General features: G+C 42.7%; 4 protein-coding genes across 10 annotated transcripts; all 4 read left to right on the top strand.

The window, feature by feature from the left end:
- Positions 1 to 1,213: 1,213 nt before the first annotated feature.
- On the top strand, positions 1,214 to 11,433 carry LOC116247136 (ABC transporter G family member 22-like). 3 transcript variants are annotated; one of them, XM_031619118.2, is made up of 11 exons: positions 1,214 to 1,384; positions 1,482 to 1,818; positions 2,703 to 2,776; positions 2,989 to 3,230; positions 4,294 to 4,449; positions 4,804 to 4,987; positions 5,477 to 5,785; positions 6,198 to 6,485; positions 7,566 to 7,850; positions 8,629 to 8,736; positions 9,706 to 11,433. In XM_031619118.2, exons 2-11 carry the CDS (start codon positions 1,482 to 1,484, stop codon positions 9,925 to 9,927), a joined length of 2,205 nt encoding a protein of 734 aa, XP_031474978.1. In that variant the 5' UTR covers positions 1,214 to 1,384; the 3' UTR covers positions 9,928 to 11,433. The 3 variants fall into 3 exon arrangements, with proteins under 3 accessions (XP_031474978.1, XP_031474980.1, XP_031474979.1); XM_031619119.2 differs by having other exon boundaries at positions 1,219 to 1,366; XM_031619120.2 differs by lacking the exon at positions 4,294 to 4,449 and having other exon boundaries at positions 1,218 to 1,818.
- A 277-nt stretch (positions 11,434 to 11,710) lies between these two features.
- LOC116247137 (sucrose-phosphatase 1-like) lies at positions 11,711 to 15,485 on the top strand. 4 transcript variants are annotated; one of them, XM_031619124.2, is made up of 11 exons: positions 11,711 to 12,031; positions 12,105 to 12,289; positions 12,495 to 12,550; positions 12,883 to 12,946; positions 13,065 to 13,361; positions 13,497 to 13,598; positions 13,857 to 14,051; positions 14,252 to 14,554; positions 14,661 to 14,847; positions 15,157 to 15,203; positions 15,294 to 15,485. In XM_031619124.2, the coding sequence occupies exons 2-11, from the start codon at positions 12,287 to 12,289 to the stop codon at positions 15,384 to 15,386; spliced, it is 1,347 nt and encodes a 448-aa protein (XP_031474984.1). In that variant the 5' UTR covers positions 11,711 to 12,031; positions 12,105 to 12,286; the 3' UTR covers positions 15,387 to 15,485. The 4 variants fall into 4 exon arrangements, with proteins under 4 accessions (XP_031474984.1, XP_031474982.1, XP_031474983.1 ...); XM_031619122.2 differs by having other exon boundaries at positions 11,712 to 12,031; positions 12,868 to 12,946; XM_031619123.2 differs by lacking the exons at positions 11,711 to 12,031; positions 12,105 to 12,289 and adding an exon at positions 12,297 to 12,417.
- A 1,298-nt stretch (positions 15,486 to 16,783) lies between these two features.
- Positions 16,784 to 17,671, top strand: LOC116248907 (uncharacterized). 2 transcript variants are annotated; one of them, XM_031621937.1, is made up of 2 exons: positions 16,784 to 17,137; positions 17,233 to 17,671. In XM_031621937.1, exons 1-2 carry the CDS (start codon positions 16,903 to 16,905, stop codon positions 17,469 to 17,471), a joined length of 474 nt encoding a protein of 157 aa, XP_031477797.1. In that variant the 5' UTR covers positions 16,784 to 16,902; the 3' UTR covers positions 17,472 to 17,671. The 2 variants fall into 2 exon arrangements, with proteins under 2 accessions (XP_031477797.1, XP_031477798.1); XM_031621938.2 differs by having other exon boundaries at positions 16,804 to 17,086.
- A 1,118-nt stretch (positions 17,672 to 18,789) lies between these two features.
- Positions 18,790 to 19,910, top strand: LOC116248659 (uncharacterized). The gene has a single exon (XM_031621580.2). The coding sequence runs from the start codon at positions 19,219 to 19,221 to the stop codon at positions 19,648 to 19,650; it is 432 nt and encodes a 143-aa protein (XP_031477440.1). The 5' UTR covers positions 18,790 to 19,218; the 3' UTR covers positions 19,651 to 19,910.
- Positions 19,911 to 20,122: the final 212 nt, after the last annotated feature.

Raw genomic sequence — 20,122 nt, 5'->3', positions numbered from 1 at the left:
TAGTGTTAGGTTCCAAGATGCTCTTCTATCTTACACTTTATTCGTTTCTTTAATTTCTACTTTGTGATTTTTCCTTATTTTTAACATCTTCGCCCTGTGATTTTAAAAATGCACATAAGATTATTTTCTCCAGTTCACCACCCGGGAACTGAACTGGATAATTTACCCAATTCCATTAATGTCTAGGTTTTCATTTCTCATAGTAAGATATGTTGAACTATATGACAAACTCACATGATATGCTAACGGATTAATTTGATCATGCTTAACTTATGGGGAAAAGGGGAGAAGCTAGTAGGACGTGGTTGAGGAATTAAGCACAAGATGTGAATGGAGTTGAGACGTCATATGTGTTGTTGAATTGACATGTCTTCTGATCTGCAAATGGGTGACGTCCAGCTTGGGATTCTACAAGCCAAGCTTGATCATTTTATCATCACAAGCCAAGCCTGTTTAGTTGGTGGACCAGAAAAAAAACACCCACGTATGTAGTCTCATGTTTCAGAGCATCAGTTTCATCGTCTTAATCTTTTTTCATTCGAACGGGAAAAGAAAACTGATCCATATTCATGGAAAACAAGATTACAATGTCTCCTCCAGTTTCCCTGCATATGACATTTGCTGATAATCTCATCAAGGCTGTCATGGCCCAAAATCATATCATAAAATTGGGATCAGTATAACTTCGTCTGGAATATTCATCCTAGGGAGCCTGATGGGGGCCGTTCAGATTTGGGAGGCCCCATTTTATTTTTTCCCCTTCCATGAAGTGGACGCCTCTTTCTTCCTGCACTTGCTTACTCAAGACTAAGGGACGCCTCTTTCTTCCTGCACTTGCTTACTCAAGACTAAGGGACGCCTCTTTCTTCCTGCACTTGCTTACTCAAGACTAAGGGTTGGTGGTTGAGTGAAGAAAGAAATAGTTGCAGCTGGGTCACCCTCCTCTTTGGTAGGCTAAGCTGCTGCTTCCCCTAGGAAGAGGAGACAGTGAGGCTAAACTCGGTGGACGAAACGATATTTTCACGATCAAAGGATCATTATTTGTTGTCGAGTGGTCCTCCCTCTCCATAACTACGCCCACCCTTTCTCCTCATTGCCTCTAAGGCTAAGCTCCCCCACTAGTTTCCTTTTCCTTTTTCAGTAATACACCTGCCTCTGGAAGCCCGTTTCAGTAATTCCAGTAACGCAGACTGCATATAACATGAACCACTCTAAGTACACCTGCCTTCACTAACCCCTCTCACCTTCTTCTTCCTCCTCCTTTTTTTCCCTCTTCTCTTCTTTTTGTCTATTTTCAATCCTTTTTTTCCTTCCATTTCTTCCACCCGCCCCCCATATATCATCGTCATCTTCTTGTTCGAACAAGGTGACAAATTAATCACAGGTTGCTTCTCAACTGAGGGGAAGGAATACTAATTAATCTCACAGGTTCTAACTAAGTCGAGTCTTGTTCTCCTTCTTTTCGGACGAGAGGGTTGCAGATGGAGTCCAGGTCTGGAATCCCAAGGACGAGATCCGAGCAACTTGAATTTTCGACGGCCAGGAGGTCGACGGACACCGAGAATGGCGCGCCCTACCCGACGGGGGCCAGGAAATCCAGTTTGGGGCGGAAGATTCACATTCGGAAGGCGCGGAGCGAGCAGCTCAAGGAAGAGCTGGACGCGCTGGGCATCGGAACCTTCGCGGAGGAGTCGTCGATGGCGGCGCTAAGCAGGGCGTCCAGCGCCAGCATGGGGTTCTCTTTCTCGCTAGCAGGCTTCACTTTGCCGCCAGAGGGCATGGCAGACCTTCATGGCTTCCCCGATGAAAACAACAATGGTATTCTTACACGTATCCTTCAACATATATAATTATATATATCGTCTATCATGACCTCCATCATCTTTGCTCCTGCGTAAGCCAGGCTTCATGGGCGCACTGGCCTCAACTCTTTTTCTCTCTCTCTCTCTCTCTCTGCTCTGCGAATGGCAGAGACGTTCCATTCCGTTGCTTAAACCTACAACTCTAACTAATTCTGTAGGGGAAACAAAGTAGATGATATGCCAGATGCTGGACGTGTGTGGTGTCTGGTAGAGGGAAAGGAAGGAAGGACTTAACGTGGAATATATTTCTGTTCAAATGAACCACTAAATTGCCTACCTTTTAGCGACCGCCAATAAAAATCGTTCTGCCAGCTTCCAATCTTTTCCGTTTCTGGCAGCTTCATGGTGCCTAGTGCATTTCGCAGCATTTAAGTTACTTTTAAGGTTTGTGATCATACACCCATGGTCTGTAAGTGAAAATGATCACCAAATTAACAGAAGTCCTGACGAGAATCCAATTTTATTCTTAATGACCTCCCTAAAACTTCTAAAAGGCAGCCGCTTAATTTGGTTTTTGCTTTATCGAAGCCAGTAGATGGAGTGGCAGAGCTTTTTATTTACTTACGTCCGTATTGTAAATGACTTGTTCTGACCAGAAACTTGGTTTTCATTTTATAAAGTCCTTACTACTGTAACAAAGCTTATGAGCATGTCTTCAGAAAAGATATGCATGCATTGAATATCTGATTTGGGATTTTTAACCTATACAGAGTCATACCCTTTATTTTGTTTCCCCAAAGAAGCCATTACACATAGGCTCCAATAAAGAAAATTCTCTCTGCGTGTGTATAAATCCTCAGGTTCATCAGAAACAAAACTAATTTTTAAACCACCTCGCAGGGGATGATCTGGAAACAGGTAACAGTAAAAAGACTGCAACTATCACGGAGCCCACCTTGCCGATTTTTCTGAAGGTGTGTAGTAACAGGTGGTCGGTATATTTACAGGTGCTTTTTGTCGCTAGCTGCATATCTTTTCTCTGTCGGAACGTTGAATTTCATTTCTTGAAAAATCAATGTTGGTTGCTGTATGATGCTGGCGACCATATCCATTATATTATATTAGAAGCTAACCACTGTATTTTCTATGTTGGCTTGAAACAAATGATGGGGGAACATGCATGAAGTTCTGGGAGGTAAAATACAAGGTGGGGGTGAAGGGCGGTGGGAAGGGGGCATCGGAGAAGGAAATCCTCAAGGGAATAACAGGATCTGCCGATCCCGGGGAAGTGCTGGCGCTGATGGGACCATCGGGGAGTGGGAAGACGAGCCTGCTGAACGTGCTGAGTGGGAGGGTAAGACAGAGGAACATCTGCGGTGGATCAGTCACCTACAATGACCTCCCTTTCTCTAAGCCTCTTAAGAGCAGGTCCTCCTCATCCCCTTCCTTCCTTCCTTCCTTACATGCATGCTTTCTTTAGTTAGCAAATTAACAACGCATTGCAATTAATTCGATGTCTGTCTTCGTCGCCGGGGGAGGGGGGGGGGGGGCAAGGGAGTGGCGTGGGGTGGTGGAATTGTCCGGTGAGTGGGTGGTGGAGAATACTCTCCTCCGTGTTAAATGGAGCTAGGAAAAGCGAAACGTGGGTGGCCAATATGCGTGATGCTTGCTGTGAAAGCACCTCCCTTCCCCTCCCCCTCCCCCTCCCCCTCGCCCTTAATAATTAGGTGAGCAGCGGCTCATGTGCACATTGATGGGGTCGCCCTTCACGGGCACCTATTCGAAAGATGCCCTTTCCTCAAGGGTTTCTCCATCTCTTTCTTCCCTTCCCTCTCTTCTTTCTTGGTCCCCCGCCACACCAGGCATCTCCTCCCTTCCCCTTCCCTTGCACAAGGACTTAGATATCATCATATCATGGCCAGTCCATGGGAGAACAAACCCATTAATTAATTAATGGTTCACCGGCCCATACTCTGTACAGATAGGCAGATAGAGAGAGTAGACGTCTGTCAACGTCCTTTTCTGAGGCAACGGCGATGATAAAGATGGTCGAGAAAAGGAAAAAGGTGAGTGTCACTCCCATTTTTGCAGAGAGTTGTAGTAGGCAGGGGGAGAGGCCCCTTGCGGTTCATTGTACCCAACACACAACCACCAACCTTTTTGTTTTTCCATTCTATGAACCAACTCTTACGGTGGACTACTGTAAAGTGTTCATGCCATCCACTTACCCACATAAGGTACAGAGAATCACGGGAAAGGAGACCTGAGGCAACCCAACCCCCAAAACTAGTAAGAACATACTCCAATCTCTTTTCATGAGTTTAACTCTGACCAAATTTGACCCAAAAACAAAGTGGGTCCGAGTCAATTCGTTAACCTACCTCCCCTTCCCGACTCCCGACCTGATGCCGATATGCATATACCGGGTCGGTTCATGAAGGTACCGAAGAGAATGTTACTGTTTGACGCGGTTGCCTTGGCGCGCTTGCAGGGTTGGGTTCGTCACTCAGGACGACGTTCTGTTTCCTCACCTCACGGTGAGGGAGACGCTGACATACTCCGCGCTCCTTCGACTTCCCCGCACGCTCACGAAGCAGGAGAAGGAGGAAAGAGCTCTACATGTCATATCTGAGCTTGGTCTGGAGAGGTCATTACTCTTTACTCTTGCCTTGCCTGATCTGATTAACCTTTTCTCTCCTCTAAAGAGATGGCATCCATTTCGTTGATCAGCAGCACCACCGTCGACAAACTTTGGTCCCCAATAGCAATAGGTGATGAAATTCCTTGGACCGGAAGAAGGCTTGGGGTTGTCGGGGAGGCTCACATGGTTGAGAACTCTGTCCGTCACCCCATATGGGAGCCTCCCCTGAGCTAAAATCTACCGGTTGCCTCATCAAGTCCTTGCGTGCGTGCTGCAAGAGATTACGCCGCCGAAGAATTCAACTTGCATCGATTTTAGAGGCACGAGTTCTGGTTCGTTAACTTTAATCTCTCCTCGCAGATGCTTGGATACGATCATTGGCGGTTCATTTGTACGTGGGGTGTCTGGTGGGGAGAGAAAGAGAGTGTGCATAGGGAATGAGATTCTGATCAACCCTTCTCTTCTCTTCCTCGATGAGCCCACTTCTGGTTTGGATTCCACAACAGCATTGAGGATAATTCAGGTGTTGCACGGCATAGCTGAGGTATGATCAATGTGCTCATTCGAACCCATTTTTATTTTCTTATCGTTGCCTAAACTCCAATATCTGCGTGTCTCGTCACACTGCTTCGACTTTCTCCCCTATTATAACTTAAAGACGACGCCCTGTGGACCTATTCTGTGCGGACGATCACCCTTCACCCTTAAGCAAGTAGGCGAGGCCTTCTTTTGCAGATTATGACCTAGTCTAATCCGTGGTTCCTATTTCCAGTTAATATATTGAAAAAATCAATTACTGTCCGCCTTCGAATTAGTGACCACAGTATTTAGTTTGATGATGATTAAGTTTGAAAATTTCGCCTATTTCCTGATGCTAACCTTAATAGCACTATCAACAGGCTCGCTTCTTGTAAAAAGGAACGACAGGATTAATGAGATGGGGTGATTGTCATAATTCCAAAACGTCTTACATAATAAGTTGATGTATATTCTGGTCCATAATGCCTCTGAGCTTCTGAACCTTTTGTTCCAGGCTGGTAAAACAGTGATAACTACAATTCACCAACCGTCCAGCAGATTGTTTCAGAAGTTTGATAAGTTGATTCTTCTGGGAAGGGGAAATTTGCTGTATTTTGGCAAAGCAAAAGACGCAACTGGCTACTTCTCAACCGTAGGGTGTTCTCCCCTCATTCCCATGAACCCAGCAGAATTCTTGATTGATCTGGCAAATGGAAATGTAACTGATATAACAGTGCCATCTGAGCTGGAGGATAAAGTAAACACTGGAAGCCCACGGACAGAGACACGAAACGGAAAGTTATCACCATGTGACGTACATGATGTAAGTCTCACCCTCTTATGTTTTGATAAACAGAAAGGCCCTCTTTTGGATGGTTTATGCATTTTATAACTGTATTCGTTTGGAACTTTCTTTTACTTGAATTCCTTGTTTTGCTGGAGTGTGCCCCAGTCCTTCAACAAAATTTATTTATAGCGCAAACCTTTTTGTAGACACTTTTGTAGTGATTATAAGATGCAGAAATGAATATGGCCAGTAGAAAGATTAGTTCATAAAAAGGAGTTTGCAGTTTGTCTCCTACCTGTATCTTATTAACAACAGAATCATGACTTATTCGCTACTATAAAAGTAATTAATGCAGTGTAACTGTGTGTGCAGATAATTTCTCAGTTTTTTGAGTTTCTAAAGCTTACATTGATAAGGTTTTTTTTACTGGCTTCAACTGTTTAATCAGTACTTGGTTGAGGCCTTTGAGACGAGGGTTGCAGACAATGAAAAGAAGAAGCTGCTGAAGCCAAGTCCCATTGATGATGAGTTGAAGTCTAAGGTGCTAAGTAAACACAGAGAATGGGGAACAAGCTGGGCCGAACAATTCTCCATTTTGTTTTGCAGAGGCTTAAAGGAAAGGCGACATGAATATCTAAGCTGGATGCGGGTGACCCAAGTTTTCTCTACTGCAATTATTCTGGGCCTATTATGGTGGCACTCGGATGTCCATACCCCTAAAAATCTGGAAGATCAGGTACTAATATCTTATCCTTGTAGATAAGGCCATGTTATCTGCCCAATATCTGCTCTGGAAGCACCTTGCTTGAAAGTGTGTATACTTCTTGCTAAATCAGTTTTTTTTGTTGCTTGTTTCTTCATTGATACAGTAAACCACAAATAAGTCCTTTACTGCTTTCAAAAAAGCAGGTTTTTATACAAAAAATAAACTGCACAAGAATCACAGAGGAAAATGCAAAATTTAGGGATTTGAATCTTAGAGGGTGAGTAGCAACTATGTATCCAACACTGTTCGTATGGCATTAGAAGGTCAAGCTTTCCTACCTTATCATGGTGTCTGACGTGTGCCAAAAATCAATCATTTCTAAAAGAGGAAGTCTTGACCTAGAAACATGGCACCAACTTAAGTCCTTCACTGAATAATGGTTATATTTGCTTAATATAGAAGCTAATACAGAAGTGCAAAGGTAAGTACCATTTTTCCGTGACAAATCTATGACATAAACAGGAAAGCCTAAAATCAAGATATTGAATGTCATGAACACTTGTCAATTCATGAGAACAGTAGATATTGTAGAAGATTCCTGCCATGAAATGCACAAAACCCCTAAAACTAAAAGTATCGTTGAGATAAAATGCAAGAATAATCACTTATCTGAATATATCAAATAATTATGTTGTCACATAGCAGCTCGCTAGCATGCTTGAAAATGTAGATTTTGCTGTTCAGTAAACGTCAAAGCCACAACTGAAAATATCATCCTGGATTTTCTAAAATATAAAGTTTTTCTTTTTTCTTTTACATTGTGGTGGGGAAAAGAAGGAATTTATGTCTAATGTTGACAATAAACCCTACAAATTGGAGTACTCCTAGACAGCTTCATCGAATATTGACCTGTCATAATGTTGATGATAAACCTCAAAAACTCGACTATGGTCACAGAAAGGAAGTCAGTTTCTAGTACCCAGAGAGAACAATGAAAACTGCTACTAGAATAACTTATATGACCGTTAATTTCTCATCAATGTAAAACAGACATATTCTGCATTGTTATCATCCATTAAAAATGTGCAGATCAACTAAATCTGCCAACAGGCTGGCCTTTTGTTCTTCATTGCAGTATTCTGGGGCTTCTTTCCTGTTTTTACAGCAATCTTCACATTTCCTCAAGAGAGAGCCATGCTAGCAAAGGAGAGGTCAGTTGATATGTACAGGCTCAGTGCATATTTTATCGCCAGGACCTCAAGTGATCTGCCACTGGATCTCATCCTTCCTGTAATATTTCTTGGCATTGTATACTTCATGGCGGGCTTGAAACTCGATGTATCTGCATTCTTTCTAACCATGGTGACAGTATTTCTGAGCATTGTTGCTGCCGAGGTATGTGTCAATCTAGCATATCTTTACTTTTAATGCTGAACATGTTGCACCAGATTCTAGAAGTCAAATGCCTTCCTGTGAAATTGAGTGCTCGAACTGGCATACTCAAATTCTTAATATTTTTTTCAGATACACATAGTGAAAAATTATTTAAAAGTTGAAACTCTTAAATGTTTTGATTCCATAAAATATTACATGGTACTGTGAGATTACATAGTCACTCTTACACTAAAAATAAGGTTACGACTTACGATAGATCATCTGGGTTATCAAATATGTCAGATTCATTGATTTTGTTTTAGTATCACTTTACTGACATCATCGAGACTTATGTTTCAGTATGTCAAAAGCCGGGACGAAATATTACCAATTATATACTAAATTTAGAGGTCATTTCAGTGCATCATAACTGCTATAGCAAGCAATGAATAGTTTTCATTTTTCAATGACTATGATCGTGAGCTGTCTTTACTAATTCAGTTCAAAATCCCAAAATTTTGTTAATTTAAATCACTGATAAAGGTAAACGTTATGAAAAATGTTGAATTACCTTCAATCTTAAGATTTAGTGAAAGGAGAACAGAGGACTAAAGCTAGAGGAGCAGTTGTGGCTCTTAACCTCTGCAGAAAGCAATTGGCTGCATCCGTTTCTATCAATTTTTGGTATTATAAAGACATCATCAAACAAAAAATTATGTCCTTGCAACAGAAGCAACTATACCTCCTTTGACTATTAATTGTGATAAAGAATGTCTCTAAGTTGATTGTTCAATAACAGGGTCTGGGACTCGCAATTGGTGCGACTGTGATGGACATCAAAAAAGCAACTACTCTGGCATCTGTAACTATTATGACGTTTATGTTGGCTGGAGGTTTCTTTGTAAAGGTAAGCTTCGAGTTCTTAGGATTCACTCATAAAGAAACAGTTTTGGGCCGTACATTATATGGCTAACAGGCATTCACAAATAAACAAGAAATCTGACACCTATATCTGGCTATATTTCTGCAATATTGGGACATGTCTGTGGTGCATTTGGTTGCACGAGAGGCAAGTTCAAGCAGTTCCAATAGTGCTACAGTTAGGATGTACAAATAAGGAGTCAAATATCCTTGAATTCCAGAAATGCTTGTGAAGTTTAAAAAGCCATTACTTGTCAGTGAAAGAACAGAGGTAGGTCTGGATGATTTTCCAAGGCTAGAGGAGCACGTCACACTTTCATAAAATGTGGTGACATGTATAGGCTGTTCAGCAGAAGGGAAAGTTCTCCATCATTTTCCTTACTCTGGGTTCTGGCATGTATGGCTATCCATAACGTCATGAAATGTCAGGACCAGTGCACGGTGCTGTCATGCATATTGCCATTCTGCTGCACAAAAGTAGTGATCTTTTGTGCCAATATGAATATCTTGTGTTCATGGCTTCATCTAGTTATTTCCCATTTGAATCATCTGGGCTCAGACATCTAATGGGAGTTCCCTGCCCAAGTACAGCAGCTATTTTCCCCAAATTAAACCCAAAAGCTGGGTTAAAGAAGATATATCAAACACAAGGTCTGGAATTTTGGTGCCCTCAAGTATCAACATTTCAGCGGACCAAAACCATCTTCTTGTATTAAATTGGGATTTGATTAAACTTGAGTTTAACTAACTTTCCTCTTGAAAAACTATGCATTTAGAATGTTTCCATAAATGGCTTACTAATATCTGTGCTAATATAGTTCTGGATGATGGAAATGAATCACAGATTAGTTGACTTTTTCTCATGCTAATCAGCAGTCTTTCACAGTCCTGCACTAGATTACATTGTCTTCCTATATATGCAGCATGATTGAAACTGATACTTACAAATTTGCAGAAAGTTCCAGTATTTGTATCGTGGGTTCGTTATATCTCTTTCAACTACCATACATATAAGCTACTTCTCAGAGTTCAGTATGGAGGTATCGCTTCCTCTGTGAATGGGGTTACAATCGATAATGGTGCAATGGAAGCGGGAGCTATGATTGCGATGGTTTTCTTGTATCGCCTCTTGGCTTACTTTTCACTAAGGAAAATGAAGCTGGGTAACGTTTCTTAAGCAGCCTAATCAGAAGATAATGCATAGCCTACTTATTGTGGCGGAGCTTGTCTCTTGCAAAATGCTAGGTCTTAGACTTTGATTTCCCAGCACGATCACGAATTCTAACAAAAAAATATTTAAATGTTTACTTGAACTTCATACTGCTAGACGTTGATCTAGTCCATGATAGCAAGTTCACAGTTTATAAATTAAGGGATGGATGGATTCAGGCCACCAGGTATGATAGAACAGCAGCAGCAGGATTTTACTTGTTTGGAGAGCAGTATAACTTACGTGATGTTATGACCAGTGAAGGCGTTGATGAAGAAGATGGTTCATTTGTAACTACTGAAAGTCCTGACTCTTAAGTTATGTCAAAGTGAACCGGCTATTGAATACAAAGTAACGAAGTGAAAAAATTTTCCGTCGAACTATTCAAAATATTTAATTGCAGCAACTTGGGTACAGTCTATATAGCTGTGTGACATAGAACTAGTACTTGTATCTGTACCTGAACACTCTTAGGGAGAGATAGCTTGCTTTCCCCCCTTCCTCTGGGGTTTGACGAGTGATTTTTTACCAGTTCGCCAGTCCGATCAATTATATTATACAACTCGGGACAAAAATATTGCCTGAGGGCAATTCGTAGTTGCCCCGTGCTTAAGTTAACAGTGCGCAATGAAACTGGAACCAGTCATTTCCTTGTCATATGATATACCATACGGAACACTAGCAAGGCGATGGGGAATATATCTGGTCTATATTATAGTTGTCTACAACATCGAGTGACCTGATATTAATGGTCTCCACCGTAGTTTGTTGTAGCTTTAGCTTGCGTAATGGGTGATTCGTGAAATCGAACAATGCTTGTTGGCATGGCAGCCACTGATCCCAAGGTCAGGCCAACTCCTTTGAGACCAGTACTACCAAACTTTGCCAGAATTGGTCGTGCCTTTGCTAACCAGAAAATAAATGTAGATTAAGTGGATGAAACGTACGATCACTGCCATACAGTAGACTCTTTAGGCATAAAAAAAAGTTGGAATTGGTGCCTGCCTAGTGGTGCGTAATATTTTTAGGAAAAAAAAAACGGCAATTAAGAATGAACTCCGTTCACGTTTCATTAGCTCGCGATGGTTGACTTTTGGTTAATGCAACAACGAATGGAACAGAAGTGGTGATTGGTGAGAGAGGAAAATGGTACAATTCAGGGAAATTGGCTTCGTACCTTTTCCTCTTGGTAGGGCTACATGCGGTGCGAACCTTCTGTGGGCGTGGGAATAAACCCCGAACCCCTCAACTGGGCAAGGAAGAACCGAGTCGCCGAACCATTCCATCCGCTCGCCCCCGAGCTGTCTCAGCACTGCAAGACAGAGGGATTCCTTCATAAACAAAACGGCACAAAAGCAGAGCACAAGCTGTCGTTCGTTTGAAGGTATAGTTTAAAACTGGACAACAATAAGGATATTTGCAGAAGCCAAAGATAGCTTCCTCCGGTTCAGGCTTATCTAGGATATCTGAACTTAGTTTGGTCATGTATCCCTTTCTTTTATGACGAAGAACTGTCGGGGGTCGAAGTCCACTTGGTGCAGAGTCCAGCGACATCACGTAAGCAGCTTCCACCATCATCCTTTCATGCTTCAAGAACACACCACACGTAAAAGTAAAGATGCAAAGTGGAATAACCTTGATTTGGCATTAGAAAGGGCAAAAAGTTTTGCTTGAAGTGCGGGCAATTGAGTTGTTAACCGCGCCCACATCCCCTTGTTAAGGTACCCACTCACTAATGGCGACTAATTCAGGAATATGGCTCGTGGGAGGCAAGTCGGAGCACGTCGCTTCCGGGGGCTTGCCTCATCCATCAATTGGTTCTCTTTGATTGATCGGCAGAGGCGACGATCGGAGCTAATGTCAGATTCCCATCTAATGCCAATACCGTCGAAGTCCAAGTAACTTCGTGCTGCATGACTATGACTGTTCAGAGCAGGTTATCTGTTGGTTTGGACCTTGAAGAACCAGAAGCAGATCCCACGCAGAAGGGGGGTCGGATTAAGATTCAGATATAAACGGAACCAGAAGTTGGAGCCACATCGCAAGGGGAAACGGAGGACGAAAAGACAAGGTTGGCCAATTTGTTTTCAAGTAACTTCGTCTCTTGCCATGACAAGCCAGAGGTCAATTTTATATTTGATCAGGTCGGGGGAGCTTCGCCAACTGCAATGGGGTTTTAGGAAAATCAGTTCGCCGGTGGTTGCCTTTCAACGTCAACGCAGATGAAAAATCAAAAGGAAAGGAGAAAAGAGGGAAAGACAAAAAGCACCTGGCCACGTTCCAGCCCCGTCGACAAACGAACCAAAACTGACAACAAGAATATAAAATGGTCGGTATCGAACCAAAGTAGACGCTGTCTTCTCATGTTCAAGGATTCTCTTTCATAGCAAGCTTCATTTTAGTTCCCTCTGGGTGTCCCTTCTCCGCTCCGCTATATCCCATTGTTTTATGCGACTGGTCTTGCTTCTCTCATCCTCTCTTCTTTTTATGGTTCTGTGGTTTCTTGCTGATTTTGAACACATTTTCTGTTTCAGAGGTCGTGGTTGAAGTCCACGACCATTTTCCGTCTCTTAGGGAGATCGTCATTTGGGTAAGCCTTCTCCACCCTGAAGTTTATTTTCATTGTATTAACTATCACTTGCGTTTTCTCTTGTTAAGTTTATCGAAGAATAGATCAAGGGCTCGCGTTTAGCTTACTATTTGCATTGCCCTCATTGTTGAAACTGATTATCAAGGCATCCTTTCAATTTTTGTGCATACCTTCATGATTGGTTGAATATTTGTCTTTATATTCACGAGATCTAGATGTTACCCGTTCTATTCTTCTCTCTCTCTCTCTCTCTCTCTCTCTTCCTATTTACTTCTCTGTTTTAAGCAGTTCTCATCTACTATTTTACACGATACCAGGTCTGTTGCCTTCAGGAGTATGGATAGATTGAGTGGTCCTGCTCGCATCATGGTTGTTTCAGATCTTGACCAGACAATGGTTTGCTTTTCTTGTCTTAGATTATATTGTTTAGTTGGATATGCTGACGATGGATGCCATTGAGAGTTGTTTAAGTTTCCAAAACACAATCAATCGTCTTTTCTTTTCCCTGCTTCAGGTAGATCATGATGATCCGGAAAATCTGTCATTGCTGAGGTTGAATGCCTTATGGGAAGCACATTACCGGCATGATTCTTTGTTGGTCTTCTCTTCTGGAAGATCATTTGTAGATTACAAAAAATTGAGGGAGGAGAAACCATTGCTGACTCCTGATATAACTATAATGTCTGTGGGGACTGAGATAGCTTATGGGGAAGATATGTTGCCAGATGATGACTGGGAACATTTTCTGAACCAAAAGTGGGATAGGAATATAGTTGAGGAAGTATCCAAGCTTCCCTATCTCCAATTCCAGGTAAACATTTTGCTCTTCTTCTTATATTTGGTAATCAAAGCATGATTTGGAGGCGTACCTTATTGCCTTTGGTGAAGAAGTGCAAGAATGGGGGTTCCAGTGAATAGCATTATGATTTCTTGAGGCCATTTACAGAGCGAAACTGCGCAAAGACCTTACAAAGTCAGTTTCAAAGTTGAGAAGGAACATGCCCAGGAAGCAATCACAACTCTTTCTACCACACTTGAGAAACGTGGGGTAAGATATCAGCCCTGAGTCAATCGTGTGCCCAATGCTAATATCCTGGACGACCAACTCTCTGTACATTGACAGCATAGCCCAATAAACACCCCGTTTAATGAGCAAACATGCTCCTCTGGTACAGCAAAACCTCAGTGTCATTCGGTTTGATGTGGTTGTACCACTTCTACTTACTAGGTCTTTTTTCTTTTTATGCACATTTAAGAGGTTACCTTAACCTTGTCAACTAACTCTAGCTTTTGTTTGATTTCGTAGTTGGATGTGAAGATCGTTTACAGTAGCGGCGTTGACCTGGATGTGTTACCACGGCGGGCTGGCAAAGGACAAGCTTTGGCTTATGTTCTCAAAAAGTTGAGTTGTGATGGAAAAGCTCCCTTAAGCGTTCTCGTCTGCGGAGATTCTGGTAATGACGCAGATCTATTCAGCGTGCCAGATGTTTATGGTGTTCTGGTAGGTAGCTCAGGCTGTCTTATGACTTGTCGATTAAGCTAGTGGCTGCTTATATTCCTAGTTATAATAGCCTTGTACGGCGTAAATAGAACTTCCTTTTAGGCAACCTCAACATGTAGATGCTGATTAACAAGTTCTTTCAACATGCATTTTAGTATTTGAAATACATATTTACATGTATTTTATTTTTCAATATACAGGTCAGTAATGCTCTAGAGGAACTAATTGAATGGCATGCAGAAAATGCCAAAGAGAATCCTAAAATAATTCATGCAACTGAGAGATGTGCGGATGGAATAGTACAAGCTATTCGTCACTTTGGTCTAGGGATCAGTACCTCTCCAAGAGGCGTTGTTGCTTATGCTGAATGGAACAAGGAGAACGAGAACGAGAACTTTACCCCTGCATGTGAAGTGGTAAAGTTCTATTCAATGTACGAAAGGTGGTGTCGAGCTGATATTGGAGACTCAGAGAGCCATATCCAGGATATTACAGGAAACCTTGTATGTTATATTGTGAAGACAATAAGCCCCTTTTTCTTGTCTTGCTTTCCCAGGTAGATCTTTTCTAATAATTGAGGATGTTTTTCTGTTTCTTTTCATTTGACAGTACCCAAATGGAGTCATTATCTACCCATGGGGTGTTGAGCTATCTCTCTGTGAAGCTGCTGATGCATTGAGGCAGTACTATGGTGGTAGAAAGGGAAAACAGTTCAGAGTATGGATTGATAGGGTTTCAACTGCACAAATTGGTTCTGATACTTGGCTTATGAGGTTTAATAAGTGGGAGTTCTTTGGTGAGTGCCTTCAGTATTTTTCATATAAAAGTAATGCCATTCAATTCCGTACTTGTTTTGTTTCACTTGAAGATACTAAAGTACGTGATATGAGTTTCATGAACTTTGACATTAATCAAAAGTCGAACTTTTATATTGGTAGTATAAGTTTGTCCAGACTACATGCATCAGTGATGAATCATATGCATGTCCTCTTTCCTTCTATGATGTTCCTTAGTCAAACATCAAAATCAAGAGACAGTTTCATTGCTTACATATCTGACTAGTAAAAGTTGCACTATTGATCTATCTTTTATTATCAATTTCCAGAGGGGAAGCGTCAATGCTGCATCGTGACTGCACTATTACAATTCAGGGTAATTACCGATACTGTTGCACATACCAGTTAATCATATAAATAAAATGATGATATTTTCCTAAGGTGGCTCTATTTTGAATATTCGCAGGCAGAAGGACCAGAGGCATTCATCTGGGTTCATCTGCATCAGACATGGCTTGATGGAACAGGAAACGTGGAAGAAGGAAGCTGGATATTTTAGACTGGGGAGAAAACCCCAGGCTCCTTTCATCTGAAAATAGATGAGAACTCTGTCATTACAACAGTTGAGATTGAAAACGTCACTGTTATTCTTTCTCTAGATTTCTTGTTTTTCCCACATAATAGATTAAAGTAGATATTTAACGAGGATGGCAGGGATTTAAAATCCGACCTTCTAATGTACACCTCCAAAGAACTGAAGGCCTCCACAGAGAGAGAGAGAGAGAGAGAGAGAGAGAGGAACAGAAAGGGCAACATCAAGATGTTCGTGAATATGAAGACAAATACTTGTATCGATCATTAAGGTATGCGCAAAATTTGTTAAAAAGGATGCCTTGATGATTAGTTTGATCATTGAGGGTAATGCAAATAGTAAGCCACAGGCGAGCCCCAAAGGTTAAATAATTCTTTGATGCTTAAAAAAAATGGCAGGACATGTTTTCTAAATACAGCAGGCTCTCGGTCACTCGCTAATGCGTTAATCAGAGGGAAATGTGTACAAGACTAAATGGGAAATGTGTATGGGACGGATTTTAGTGAACCAGCTAAGACCTTCACGGGAATCCATAGCTCATACACTTCAATGTAAAAAAAAGGAGTTGGAAACATGTCGCATGCCGAATGAAAGGGCATACTTATTTGAGTTTAGCAAACTATCTATCATGTGTAATTCCCATGAGGGAGCCACATTTTAGAAAGATACACTTTCTTTCCCCAGAGGAGAAAAGAAATGCAGAGTAGTTTTTTGGAATCGACGACTGTTGCAGCCTACCAATGCAGCCGGCGGGATTCTTTCTTCCCAATCTGCATCGATGCTCCCAGACCACACTCATCGACCGCCACAGGACACTGCCAGCCAGGTCACTGAACCATCTGATGCCCCCTGCCTACCGCCGGATGCCCCCGTGCCGCCGGCGCCATGCAGTCGCCGGCGGACAGAGTCCAGAGACACCCATAAACCGAATCCGAAGCCCATTCTCCAATCTCTGATGAAGCCACGAGTCAACCCATTTTGAGTTCAAACCCGACCTAAACTTCAAAGGCAAGCCCATAAAACCCTTTTTCTCTTGCCACACCCAAAACACATGAAATGAGAGTATAATCAAGCCGAATATGCGTAATCCAAACATTTGGCAGCTGAGATGAAGTGTTTGTGTCGGAAACAGAAGAAGAGAAGTGGTTATGAGAGTTTCGTCTTATTTGGATCCAGACCTATTCGTTTGTAATTATAATTTGGTTTTTTTTGCCTTTTTTCATCTTGTCACGTTCCCTTCCAATTTCCTTATTTTATTTTAGATTTTTGAGATGGGGTGGGGCCACCACCCGCAAGTCAATCAGCCGTCCCTCCTCCTTTGTAACTGAAACCGTTACGCTGGGCGGTTGGTTGAAAAGCGAAACAAAAGAGAGGAGAAGGAAGGAGACGATTGACCGACCACCCTGCAGTCCTCTCCTCCAAAATCACAGAATCAAAACTCTCACATTCATTCTTGATACACCATTAAGTCCACCCCCTTTGGATGATTGACCACCCTTGCCTCCCTCCCCCTTTAATACTCAGAGCTGGGTTAACGATGATCGTCATCTCTCGTGCCATGGGCTTCGTGTCGCTCCTTGCACTTTCCGGCGGCATCTTCTACGTCGCCCTGAAGGCACATCAGCAACTCGTCTCCGATTTCAACAACCAGATACGACGCGAATTGGGTAAAAACCTTCTCGTTAACGACGACGAAGAAACATTGCCTTCTCAATTTTGTGCGTCCTGATCCTTTAATTGTTATTATTATTCCTACAGTAGTATTGATTGCTTCTCTCTGTTGGTTGTTGTTCATATTAAATGGATTCCGCAGCACAGAAAAAACGTCGGCCGAAGATCAAGAGAGTGAGATTCGCGGACGACGTCCTCGAACCTTCTTCCGATAACCAGGCCTACAGGAAGCGCCGACCCAAGATGACGAGCAGCCGGCTTCCTGCGATCAACGAACGAGAACACGAGGGCGGGGACGTTCCGCCAGGTATGCCCCTCAACAGGGTGGCCTTGTACAGAGGGATGAGAGAAGACCGTATCAAGAGGGGACTCTTGCATTGACGCGCCCTCTGCCTCGCTGCCTCCTTGTTTCGTTACAGGTCGCAAGAGCACGAACCTGGAAAAGGAAAATCCCCCAAACTTTTCAGAAACTTGCGCGCGTGCGAGAAAAATGACCATGCACCCTAGGCTGTCATTGTAGGCATATTGCACTCCTTCCTTGTTCATCGTTTTCTTTCTTCGCTGCTTTCTTGCTAGCTTTTGTATCCATTCCCATGGGTGATGATTCTCCGTCTATTCTGATTTTCGATTTGAGCTTGCTTGTTAACAATTGATGAACACGCAGCAGACTCCGCCCCCATAGAAGAAACACTTGGTTCGTACACCGGGTAAAATCAAATCAAAGTACATGGTAGAGAAACCGGCCTTTTCAGATCTACTCGGAGGGTTGGCTTGATATCTGATGAAGCATGGATCGATTTTTAAATTGGATAGGGGAATTTGGGGATAATATAACCTTACCAACCTTATAAGAAAGTCGTTGAACGTTCATTGATGGACGCAATTAGCAACAAAACATGTCATTTTTGAAGTAAACGTAAGATTTTTGCTCATCAACCAAAAGTGCTACACCAAATTTTCCCCGATAAATTAAGCTGAATCCCGAAGGGCGGGCGCAGCCTTTAATCACACACATGTCCCTGATTGATGCATGCATCGTTGTGAGAGGTCCTCCAAACGGCCACCTGAGGAATCCAGCTTCTCGATTTTCCCCTTCCACTACCAGGCCATTCAAAATTATATACACTAATGGGAATTGGTCATATATAATTCTAAACGAACTGCACTATATTGGTAATAATTTTTAAAAACTTATCGCCAAAATCTTGGGGGGAAATGGTCATTTAGATGTATTTCAAGCATTTCTTCAATAATCTAAGCACATAGACGGACGTCGGACGTTGAAAAATCTGGAGAGAAGAAAAAGAGAGAAATGCATTGTTTTAGATCTTATTATACAACCTACGGAAGAAGGTAAGGCCATTAAATTTGGAAACCTTTAACAGACCTATACATCCAAAATTGCCCCCATTTTGGTTATAGACATGCACTGTGCATTCATCAGAAATTAAAATCTGTAAGAAACAAAAAACGAAGAAATCATCCTCTTGTATAGCAGGTACCATGTGACCATTTATATATATATATATATTCAGATGGATGGTCTCATCTTCTTTGTCTGCTGTAATCGCGTCAGGACGGTCGCCTTTTTACAATTAAATAGACGGTTTTAAATTGATCCAAAATTAGAAGGGTCATCTTTTTTAAAATTAAAATTCAGACCGATGGGGATTTCTCAGTCAGCTTGCTTTCCCGATATTGAAGGCCTCCCCGCTTTCGGGGCTGACGAAGACCTTCCGCTCTCTCTCTCTCCCTTCCAAAACGCACCTTGAGAGAGAAACCGTCGAAACGCGTGAGTTGGTCCGTAAATGGCAAAGCGTCCGAGGGCTCCGCCCACCTCTTTGATTATCAATCGCCACATTCACAGGCCGTCGTCTCCCATGACTTTCGCGGCGGAGGACGAATGATGCACCGACTGAGCGTGGGGCAGGCCAAGTTCCCCACCTCCCTTTCCCCCGCCGTGCTCTAACCCCCATGCCCACCGATGGCCTTCTCCTAGGCCCCGAGCAAAAGACACCTCCCTTTCTCTTCATCCCTCCCCTCCAAAACAGAAACAGGAGGACGAGCACTACTCCGCCCCTTTGGGAATTGGGAATCCAGAAGCCGGTCCGACGCGTGCGGCGTTGGGATGACGCAGCTCCCGCGCCGCCCGGTGGACCGGCGGCAATCGTTGTTAAAGAAGGAACCTCCGGCCTGCGCTCATTTCGCGGAGGTTGCCGGTGGCACCACTGCCGAGTGCGTGGCCGTTTGCTGCTGCTGCCCATGTGGCCTGGTCAACCTTTTGGTACTCGCCGTGGTTAAGCTGCCAGTCGGTTTGTGTAGGAGGGCCTTGAAGAAGAAGAAGAAAAGGCGTATCACCGGGAAGAAGAAGCCGGGGCTCCTGCAAGAGAGGAAGCGGGAAGATCTGGTGCTCTCGCAGGTCCACCCTGTGCCGCCCAAGTCCTCCGTTCCAGGTGCGTTGCCCCACCAATTGCCAAAGACGGACGTGTCGCCCATGGACGACGAGGCGTGGGTTAAACTGTATACGGGCTTCTGGAGGAACCCCTCGGAGAGAGAATGATCGTTTTCCCCTCTTTCCATTTCAAAAGCACATTTCATCCATTTTCCTCACTAATTCACGACGTTGGTTGTGTTGAAAATCGCTTCCTTTTATTTTTCTCTGTATCGTGTTCATGTTCTTCTTTTGTTTTGGTCGTCCCTTTCACTTGTAGAAAACGAAAAATGTGAATGGTCGAAACTGAAAATGCTCTCCAAATCCCAAAAAAAAAAATGAACGGGAAAACACAAAGATTTGTTCAAAAAGAGTTATCTTATTACTAATTATTGTTCCTGATGGTGGTGATTTATATACTTGTGGATGAACCTTTTGTTGCTCGGTAGTAAGCATGCGGCAAATTTTCCTACTAATTTGAGACTTTTGTAGTGCGTTTGCACGAATGAGCGCATACGTGTAGGCCAATAGCAACAACATGTTTTTTTATTCGTATTAAACTGTTACATTTCTTGTGTTTATGGTGGGGATCCTCTGGCTT

This window comes from Nymphaea colorata, chromosome 2, assembly GCF_008831285.2.
Source record: "Nymphaea colorata isolate Beijing-Zhang1983 chromosome 2, ASM883128v2, whole genome shotgun sequence".
NCBI lineage: Eukaryota > Viridiplantae > Streptophyta > Magnoliopsida > Nymphaeales > Nymphaeaceae > Nymphaea > Nymphaea colorata.
Note: the sequence above shows the minus strand (reverse complement) of the source record. Positions and strands in the feature narration are given on the sequence as shown.

What these genes read in the sequence shown, in the direction of transcription:
- LOC116247136 (XM_031619118.2), top strand. Translation starts at nt 1,482, where the DNA reads ATGGAGTCCAGGTCTGGAATCCCAAGGACGAGATCCGAGCAACTTGAA. An exon ending in TCTGAGCTTGGTCTGGAGAG is followed by an intron (nt 4,450 to 4,803) that starts GTCATTACTCTT and finishes CTCTCCTCGCAG; the next exon opens with ATGCTTGGATACGATCATTG. An exon ending in TGTTGCACGGCATAGCTGAG is followed by an intron (nt 4,988 to 5,476) that starts GTATGATCAATG and finishes CTTTTGTTCCAG; the next exon opens with GCTGGTAAAACAGTGATAAC.
- LOC116248907 (XM_031621937.1), top strand. Translation starts at nt 16,903, where the DNA reads ATGATTGACCACCCTTGCCTCCCTCCCCCTTTAATACTCAGAGCTGGG. An exon ending in AACATTGCCTTCTCAATTTT is followed by an intron (nt 17,138 to 17,232) that starts GTGCGTCCTGAT and finishes TGGATTCCGCAG; the next exon opens with CACAGAAAAAACGTCGGCCG.
- LOC116248659 (XM_031621580.2), top strand. Translation starts at nt 19,219, where the DNA reads ATGACGCAGCTCCCGCGCCGCCCGGTGGACCGGCGGCAATCGTTGTTA.
- LOC116247137 (XM_031619121.2), top strand. An exon ending in CAGATCTTGACCAGACAATG is followed by an intron (nt 12,947 to 13,064) that starts GTTTGCTTTTCT and finishes TCCCTGCTTCAG; the next exon opens with GTAGATCATGATGATCCGGA. An exon ending in CCACACTTGAGAAACGTGGG is followed by an intron (nt 13,599 to 13,856) that starts GTAAGATATCAG and finishes TTGATTTCGTAG; the next exon opens with TTGGATGTGAAGATCGTTTA.